General features: G+C 37.3%; 1 protein-coding gene across 1 annotated transcript in view; it reads right to left on the bottom strand.

The window, feature by feature from the left end:
- Positions 1-3,114: 3,114 nt before the first annotated feature.
- ITCH (itchy E3 ubiquitin protein ligase) overlaps positions 3,115-10,460 on the bottom strand; it is a 119,618-nt gene continuing 112,272 nt past the window's right edge. The window contains exons 24-25 of the mRNA XM_082858209.1: positions 8,748-8,820; positions 3,115-6,632 (exon numbers count right to left, since the gene is read on the bottom strand). Of these exons, the coding sequence (XP_082714335.1) occupies positions 6,533-6,632; positions 8,748-8,820 (173 nt within the window). The 3' untranslated portion in view covers positions 3,115-6,532. The remainder of the gene's footprint in view (positions 6,633-8,747; positions 8,821-10,460) is intronic.

Raw genomic sequence — 10,460 nt, 5'->3', positions numbered from 1 at the left:
AAGAGAGATGGCTTTATTCCTCTGCCAGGCAGAAGGGAAGACACAGCAGGCTAGCGCCTCAAGAACTGTGTTCCCCCACCCCCAAACGGAGATTTTATATGTGGGGCTCGCAGTCCCCGGTATATGATAAGGATCAAAGTAGTGAAGGTCTCGCATTCTTTTTCTCCTTGCATTTCAAAACAGTCATAGCTGGCGTTAGGCAGTCCGGTAATTGGGTCCCTTTGTCTCTGGTTTATCTGCCTACGACCTTCTTTCTGAAATGCAAAAGCTACAGGGGGTGATTTGTTACCAGGGGGCGCAGGGAATATAAACACCAGGACCACGATGTAATTTACATGAAGTTTGGGGTTGATAGGCCCAGGATGTAACTCACACAGCGTTAGCGTGATAGGTACAGGGTGTAATTTACATAGTGTTAGGGAGTGAGGTTAGCTTTGTGAAGTACAAATCTAGTTACAGACACTACCGATTAGTAACCGTTAAAATAAAGCAAGGAGTGATTAACACTTTCAGGCCAGGTTATGTTTTCTTCTCCAGCCTGTTCACTGTTCCCTTTACTTTCCTTGTTCTCAGGAGAGGGAAAAAAAAAACCTCACTTCTATTTTTATTGCAACACTATGTTGTTCCCTTTTCCACAAAAATTTATGGGTTCTCTAGCAGGAAATAATTTGCTAATTAGTTAGCCTCAGCTTACAGTGTTTCTTTGAGGCACTGGAGCTTGCTGAATCCAACGCAGATGATCTATCTCCAAAAATTCATTCCACTGTAGCCTCTTCCAGTTGGGAGAGGATTTGGTTTTCCTTCTAGGGGCATCTGCATATTAAGAGGATTGAATAGTGACTTTACAGTGAGGAAACCTGGCAGGCACCATCTTAACCAGAGGATCAAGGTTAACATAACTGGTAATGGGATATATTGATATGTGCCCTCTGATATCATGCACCAAGGGCACACCACCTCTATGGTGTTTTTCACAAAAAGAAATCCATGGCCTTAACCTTAAGAAAACATTAACCAAACTTAGGACATTCTACAAGATGCCAGATCAATACTCTTCAAAAAATGTCAAGGTCTGAATGAGGAACTGTCACAGATTGGAAGAGACTGAGAAAAACAACACTGGTGGGAAAACTGGTGATACCTGTATAAAGGTTGTAGTTTAGTGTCATTCTACCGATGTCAAGTTTTTATAATTGTACCAAGTTATATGGGATGTTAACATTGGGGAAAGCTGGGTGAAGTGTGTGCAGGAGTTCTCTGTACTATACTATTTTTTTTGCAACAGCTCTGTAAGTCTAAAATTATTTCAAAGTAAAGTTAAAAAAAAAGGATTGGATACAAAGAAATGATTATTGAATCTGGAAACATTATAAAAGCATTTAGCAAGGGGAAGAAGGGCTGCAGTGACTGGACCTCAAAATATCCTGGGAGATAAGCACAGGATGATCATCACCACTATCTTACATATGGAGAAACAGACTGAGAGGGGGTGAATGAATTAACAAGATCACAATCACAAAAGCAAAAAGTTCATGTGACTGGAGCCAGAATAAGAATTGAGTTGGAAGTCGTCAGGGCCTTGAGTGACAGGCTTATGAGTTTTGGAGTTTATTCTGTGGCAATGGAGGAACCACTGTAATATTTTAAGAGGGGAGAACCATGAGACAACTCTTCCACAAATCATTCTGAGGCAGCACAGATGGAATGGAGAGAATGGAGGCAATGACAAGAAATTGCTACAGTCAACCATGGTAGGGATGATGGATGTGGGCTGTGGTAATGCGGGCAGCTCCGAAAGAAGTGATTCAGAAGAAGTTTTGGAAATGGATTCGATAGGATTTGGAGAGCAATTAGATGGGACAGCTGAACTGGTTATGGAACAGCTGAACTGGTTGTGAGTAGCAGTACAGCAAAACGTTTAAGCACGCAGTCTTTGGAATCAGACAGTCCTGGATTCCAATTTGCACTCTTGCCACTTAATAGCTGTGGACACTTCAAGTTACTCAATTACGTTGAGCCTATTTTCTATTCTATAAAATAGAGATAATCATTCCTCTCTGAAAGTGACCAGGAAGACTGACAGTGCATGTAGCATATCTAATTGTCTGGGACATAGTAATAAATGTTGACAGTTGTCCTGGACTAAGTAAATATAGGTGTGATATTGGTCGCTAGGATACAGAAGGTAAATAGAAGAGGTCTGAATTAGAAATGAGGAAAATAACAGCATGGCTATTTTCAGTGATCTGCAGGTATGACTGAAAATTCTCAAGGTCCTTCCCTGTGAATTTCTTTGAGGAAACCCTCCTGCCCACAGCATCTCTGCTCAATGGGAACCTGTTCATAAGGGACCAATACTGTCCTTCCTAGGTCTCCACTGAAGACCTGGAAGATTCCCGTGGATCCTTCCCCTAAATGTCCTGGCCACAAAGGAGCCCTACAGACATATGGGAATTGACCAATGAGCTGCGATTGACAGCAGTTTTTGTTCTGGAGTTACACAATGTGAGACACTCTTCCTAAAAGTCCAGAAAATAGCAGCCAGTCAGCCATAGCTGAGTCCCAGTTTGATGTTTTATAGGGTTTGCTGGACAGCCAAATGGTCAGTAAAAGTAACTACTTATTTTCCCATGAAAGATTTCCTCATGCTGGGGGGAACATGTCTTTCCCTCTTTTTTTTAGCCACGCTGAAAATTAGAGCTTTCTAGCTGCTTATATAGGACAGAATAAATAGGATAGGGCCTACTTTGCAGGATCTGGAAGGAACCTGTCCTCCAGTCACTGTTAGATCAGGATATTAAAAAAAAACCCCACTTCCCTTAGCATCTTTCCCCTGGATCCATTTTAAATAAGAGCATGATCACTTGGTTTCCTAATAAGAAAAAGTCTTGGTAGCCAGCTGGTAATTTTCTATTGAGCACCTATGGCTGGGATCCTGTCTTAGGGAAACCCTTGGTTGTCCCAGAAAAGGAGATGTCTTCATCTTGATTCTCTTCAACATAGGCACTAAATACAGTCTCACCTGAGACTTTCTAGTTTTTTTCCTATCTACTCCACAGTACAAGACAGGCTGTAACCTGCTCACTTACAAAAGCAGAGGGGCAGAAATCTATATGACCTGTTCACATAGAAGGCTTCCCTGCAAGTGGGGAAAACCTTACTCAAGACTAAAAGAAAAGTGTGCAAATGAAGGACCAAAAAGTTTAATTGTAAACAGTCTTACAACTTTTAGGGAAATGCAAGTGAGGCAGCCCCCTGCAGGACCTTTATAAGAGCACTTCACTCCTTGTGGTATTTGTAAAGTTACCTGAGTGTTTGAAATTACAGTTCAAGAAAACAAAGGAACTCCAATACAGTAATATACAATCCAGCGCTGCCATTCCATTTTTGGTTAATGAAAGCATAGCATATATACAAATAATTTTGTAAATAACTCTAAAAGAAAAACAAAAAAAATGAGGGGGGCTGGAGATGCCAATAATATTAAATAGAAGTAGTTAACCTAAAGGAGTTTAAAAGGATGGAGTTACATCCAAAACAAGGAGGGATATAAAAATAGAGAAATCTAATTCCATGAGTCATCCCTAATAACATTTCAGATTATTAACCAGGTAAATAAAAAGTAGCAGAGAGAGTTTGACTGAAATAGTTCATTTAGGATGAGACCTCTTTGGGCAGGTGAGTCATGTTTCACTAAAATTTCAGATGAATTGACATTGGTATGTCAATCTCCTGATGAAAAACTAGTACCTGAATTTTAAATAGAATTATTGTAAGTCTTATGAAATTACATTCTTCTGCACTCTGATATAAGATCATAAAAGACAGAGCAGTAATTCATTATTATGAGCTGCTGGACCAGTTTTAAATCACTCTATTTGATGAAACAAGTGAGGTCCTTCCCTCCAGACCCAGATTATGTGAAATGCTGCATTCCCCAGCCTCCCAAAAGAGCAGAAGAATAAGGCAATTGCTCATTTTACTTTGTTTTTATTTCAACATAACATGCAGTAAAAAAATTAACAGTATTTATTAGCATTTACAATGCTTACAAAGAAAAATGGACTCTAAAAGCAATTTAGTTCAGATTTAAGAAATCGCTCTAATTAAACACTTACAATAAATCTATTTCCAAATGATCAATTTGGACCAAAATTTAAGATAGTATTTGGTAGATATTTATGTCTGCTGTCTATTTGCAGTATTTTTATATAACCTCTGATTCTTGGGATATCCAGCCCCCATTTTCCTAACACAGCAGGGAAAGACATATACATGTGGCCATTTAAATTAAAGGAAGAAATGGAGTAAGGGAGATCCCAGGCTGCAAAAATATATACAAGCATTTACCTTTTCCAGAACTAAACGTTTCTTCCATAAAAATATTAAATAGCCAAGCCCTATAGAACTAGGGCCAGGACTACTTCAAATATAACTATTCTGTATTTTAAAAATATAGGGCAGAAAGCCTTTTGGATGATATTTATACATTTTTGAACAATATTTCTAGGTCCCTAAATGAATCATCAAGCATTATGTAGAACAAAAAAGTCTACTTTCTTACATTATCTCTTAATTTAATCTCATAAATCTCTAGTAAATATTGTAGGTAACTACATTTCAATGTGAGCATTCACCTCAATAGGAAGTCTTTATAGAAGGCTTAATCTCCATAGCCATATATTACCAAAATTCAGACTTATATAACGAATGGGTAGTTGGCAGACATTCGCTCTGTAAGACAAAGCAAGAGTTTTTTGCCCCCTACCAACAAAAAGGCAGAGTCACTACTTTGAAAACAACTAGGGCTTAGAGACTGTACTACATTTCCTAGAGTAAGTAGAATAAAATCAAAATAAAGATAGGATTGGGGGGAGCCCCATCTCTCCCTTTACACTAACAATTTCTGGATGAGGCAACCCTTTCACTCACTTAAGTATGCTTTATGATGGCAGTGCTTTAGAGTACAGATACACAAGTTGCAAAGTGTTTTTGTTGTTTTTCCAAGATGTAAAAGGAAGAGTAGTTAGGGACAAAAACTCCCATTTTCTTTCCATATACAAGAGGGGTTTGCTATTCTCTGCTGATTTTTGGCTCAATGCTATTTGTTCATGCTATGGTACTGAAACCTGCCAAAGTCCCTATCTCATGAGTTATGAGGCTGTCCTCAGGGTTCAGCTATGATAGGCACTCAGCTGGCTTCGGCTTCCTCCCACTGTCCATAAAGTCAAACCTCTGACAGCTGTCATCCTGACAGAGTCTAAGCAGGCTAAGTTAAAAAAATTCCCACAGAGAAGGTCAAAGTGCATTCATTAATCAGTTACTAACAGAGCAATCTAACAGTCATGGGGAAAACCTGTTAAAATTTTTAGAGGTGAACAGAATATCCAGATCAGGACAAGGGAAAGAATGGAAATAACTACTCTAACAGGTGTCAGAGAAATTATCAACTTAAAAAGTTCTAATTCACATACAGAATACATTTCTGTGGTTACTAGAAATGTATTGTGAATAAACGTATTACTCCCTTCTTTTTAGCCAGTACCACAGCTCTCCCTCCCTAATGAAAATGTAATTTTACAGGATGTTTCATTGACCTCTACTTGGATTAGAAAGCACTCTAGTTATAACTTGAACTCCTTAGCAATAATTAAACGTAACTGAAGTTGCTGGATTATGATAAAATTATAAAGATGCAATTAATATACAGGAACATATAAAAATTGTTGATGGCCTTCAAATAATTCAGCTAAATTAATTCCAATTTTAGGTTAACTTTTATACAGACAGTGAAGGAAGCACAGTGTTAATATTGTTTGTGAAGTTTAGTATTTGCAAGGCAATTACAACAAACTTCCAAATGAAGAGAGTTATGCAGTCATTTGCAGGCTGGGACCAACTTCTCTCTGAATTCAAATTAACAAAACTACTTTGTAGAGAGATACAAGAGTCTCACATCTCTCCTTTCTAGAGATAACATCAAAATGATGCATGGATTTCATGCTCCGGAAAGGAAAAACAACAGTCAGGCCAGGCTGAAATAAGAGGGAGAGCACAAGCCAGAAGTTTGCTCACATCCCCAGAAGCTGGGCTATTTTAAACAAATACCTCTTACCATGAGGCTTAACAGGAAGATCTTACATATTTTAGTTACCAAGGGACTTCCCTGCATATTTTCAGAATCTCTAAAAGAAAAAACCCTACTCCCAAATGAGACTTCTGATACACATATACAAAATGTTTGTTAAGGAAACAATCTAGTGGAATAAGACAAGGCAGATTTCATTTTTGTGTTAATTCCATGTTAAGTACGGTTTTGACTAGTCATTTGCAGATCTGAGTTCTGGAACATTGAGAAGAAATCCAGAATCACTGGGAGATAAGTCTCAACAATAACATTAATTTACTTACACTCAAGGTAACTCTCTAAACAGTCACAGTCCAATTTTACAAGATGTGCAATAGGCAAAGAAGGAAAAGGACAAACATTGCAAATAAGTTCTTATCCTTTGGCGGTGCAAGCTCTCAGAAGTCACTCTTGTCCAAATCCTTCTGTTTCTTCAATAGCAAATAACAGCTTTTCCTTCAGTTGCTCATAGCTCTTGTAGGGTGGCAGGTCCAGGCGGTTAAAACTAAAAGTAAGAATTGTTAGCTTGAGAAAAGGAAATATACTAAGAATCATATGGGCAGTGTAACAATGGTTTTAAAGCCAGGCAAAATTAGGTTCAAATCCCAGCTCTGTCACTGGGCCCCTGAGCATGTGTTTTTTACTTTTCTGAGTCTCGGTTTTTTCTTTGGTAAAATGGGAACAACAATATTTATCTTCGGGATAGAGTGAAGAATAAACAAGCATATATATAGCACAGTACTGGTGCTCAGCAGGTACTCAGTAAAATGTTACTCCTCTCAAGCTTTCCCATCCACCCTAATCTATATGTGGTCAGCAAACTTTTGCTGTAAAGGGCTAGACAGTAAGTACTTTAGGCTTTGTGAGTCATAGGTCTCTTATCAAAAGATTTTAAGTATATCCCATTAAGAATAAAAAAGTTTTCGGCTCTGATATCTAATATGTTGGTCTGACTAAATTTCTCTGTCCTATTCTTAGCTGTGAGTTTTTAAAGGCATCTTCTAATTTTGGGCCATATTAAGAACACCTTCACAAGGTAACAGGTAGTGAATCTGCCCTAAAGCCTTGGTCCTCTGCTATATTTTTAGGATAAGGTGCAGGTAGATGTTTGGCAACAGAAGAAATAATGCTATCCACAAAGGGAAAATAAATTTATGGTTATGGAAATGAACAAATGGAAACATGGAACTTGAAAAAGTAATGAGGCTGGTTTTCATGTGTGACTGACATAAGCTATTCACAATAATGTAATGGCACAATCTGTTCCAAGTTTAAAAAAAGGGAGAAAAGATCAAATCAAAATATATGTGTACAAGATGAATGTAAAAAAATCAATTGTATTTCGATATACTAGCAATGAATAATCTGAAATGAAATTAAGAGAACAATTCCATTTATAATAGCTTCAAAAAGAATAAATACTTAGGAATAAATTTATCAGAAGAAATGCAGGGCTTGTGTAATGAAAACCATGAAACATTGTTGAAATAAGTTAAACACCTAAACAAATGGAAAGACACCTGATATTCATGGATCAGAAGACTTAATACTGTTAAGATGACCTTACTCCCCCAAACTGATCAAAGCAATTCACATCAAAATCCCAGCTGACCTCTTTGCAGAAATGGACAAGCTGATCTTATAATTCATATGGAAATCCAAAGAACCCAGAAGAGCAGAAACAATCTTGAAAAAGTTGGAGAATGCATACTTAACTTCAAAACTCACTGAAAAGCTGCAGTAATCAAGGCAATGTTACTGCCATTAAGGACAGACATATAGATCAATGGAATAGCATTGAGAATCCAGAAATAAACCCATGTATTTACAGTCAATTGATTTTCAACAAACATGCCAAGCTGTTATTTTTAAAAAGCCACATGTATGAAAATACAAAGGAGCAAACAATAAAACAAATAAAAAGGGTAGATAGGGAAAATAAACAAATATCCAGCAAGGTATATATATGACCACTGAAATGTCCCACAAAATAAAGTTCAACTATTGTTGACATTAGGTTGAATTCCAATATATTGTATTTAAGATTAGGGTTTGTTTTTAGTTTTGTACATTTTTGGAAATGTGGTTAAACTAAATTTATAATAAGAAAATAGTATTTCTGTCACCATGTTAAGAGTAGCTCTCCCTACAGCTATCTAGACTTGATTTCTTCCTCTGCCTACAGAGAAAAGTTAAGTTTTCTAAATATCACATTTCAAAAAAAAAAAAAATTCGGGGTGGGGGGAGGGATTGACTGTTAATGGCAACAGGGATTGTTTTGGGGTGAAGGAAATACCCTAAAACTAGATTATAGTGATGGTTACTTTTCTGAAAATCTACTAAATATCACTGAATTAAAATGGGTAAGTTTTTTGTTACATAAATTATGTCTCACTAAAGCTATTAAAAATAATTCAATACCATGGGGAAAGTATTTCATTTCTAATTTCTAACACGTTTTAGTATATACAGGATAAATGGGAAAAAGCTATTTTCTACACTCTTTTTTCTTTTTTCTTTTATTTTGAAGTATAGTTGATTAACAATGTTGTGTTAGTTTGAGGTGTACAGCAAAGTGATTCAGTTATACACATAACTGAATCTTTCTGATTTTACTTACCAGGTATGGCTTCTAGGCAACCAATTTTCTTTCCCAACTTTTTCAATGCAGAATTTCTGTGGCCCATTGCTCCCTAAAAGTGAAATCATTAACAGTTTGATAGTGCAATGGTTCTCAAATTGTTATCACCAATCCAGGTGCATCAGCATCACCAGGGAACTTGTTAAGAGTCACAAATCCACAGGCCCTAACCCAAGCCTACTGAATTGAATCAAAAACTCTGGGGGTGAGGCTCAGCAACAGTGTTTTAACAAGGTTCCAGGCAATTCTGACTGAGAGCTAGAGTTTGAGAACCACATTGTTAATGTATGCCCAAGAGGAGAAAATGCACTTTTATCTAGTATTCCTTAGCCAGAAAAACAGAATGCTATAATTAATAATACCTCACATAAGAGAACACATAAAAACCTTAATTTTAGTTTTAAACACAATGGGGAAACTACAGCTCACTGTCTTACAAAACTTGATTTAAACAGAAAATTGTTAAAACTTTAGAAAATGTAAACAACCTAGTGAATTCAATATTAACAATGCTTGTGCTTATAGGTCCTATAGGGCAGACCCTTACACACCTAACACCCACCCCATTCTTGCCTCTCATTTACCTTATGTTGGAGTCAGCTGTTAATGGTTATCTTTAAGCACTGGTTTTCTAAAAAGGTCACTACTGCTCCCTAAAAAGCATTTACTGGTGGTCATAAGGACTGGTATACTACTGGACTTTTAAATAAGAAGGGGCCAGGCACACTTATTGTTCTGCCATATGTAAGATAGTCATACCCAAAGAATTTTCTCATGTTCCACCTGACTAAACCCAGTACAAATATAAAGTGGTAGTACTTTTGTATCTAATCACATTGAAGTGTTTTCACAAGTAGTTATGCGAAAAGTCCAGTAACATAGGATATGGTCATTATGAAAAAGGATAGTTAAAATGATTAAATAATTAAGCGTGAAATTATTAAATGGTTTATGTACTGGCACATTCTCTCAATGTATTACAGCATTTCTAACCACACAGATGGAAAGTTTCGTTTAATAGTGCTAATTAGTATGTAACAGTAGAGTCTGGATTGCTTTTAATAGACTTAGAATCAAATATTAACATAGCAGAGAGGGACTTCCCTGGTGGTGCAGTGGTTAAGAATCCACCTGCCAATGCAGGGGAGATGGATTCGAGCCCTGGTCCGGGAAGATACCACATGCCGTGGAGCAACTAAGCCCTGCACCACAACTACTGAGTCTGGGCTCTAGAGCCCGCAAAGCACAACTACTTGGCCCACGTGCCACAACTACTGAAGCCCATGTGCCTAGATCTAGGGCCCGTGCTCCACAAGAGAAGCCACTGCAATGAGAAGCCCATGCACCTCAACGAAGAGTAGCCCCTGCTCACTGCAACTACAGAAAGCCCGCACACAGCAAGGAAGACCCAACGCAGACAAAAATAAAAATTTTTTAAATAAAATAGCAGAGAAATATGAAATGAAGGATTTTAGTGAATTTCATTGATAAAGGCTATTTTACAAATATGTCATATTATCAATACTATTACCCTGGATGCTTTCTAAAGTTTTATGGAATTGTAAGACATCATGTTGTAAACATTATGTACTGAAGTTAATTTCAGGTTGCCTGTTGTTTTCAATCTTACTCTGACACTGTCCCTAAACGAAACAACTTCCAGATAGACTCTTGCACCTCTTTTCCTATTTT

This window comes from Leucopleurus acutus (assembly GCF_964270905.1).
Source record: "Leucopleurus acutus genome assembly, chromosome: 16".
NCBI classification, from domain to species: Eukaryota; Metazoa; Chordata; class Mammalia; order Artiodactyla; family Delphinidae; genus Leucopleurus; species Leucopleurus acutus.
This window is presented reverse-complemented; position numbering and strand designations above follow the sequence as displayed.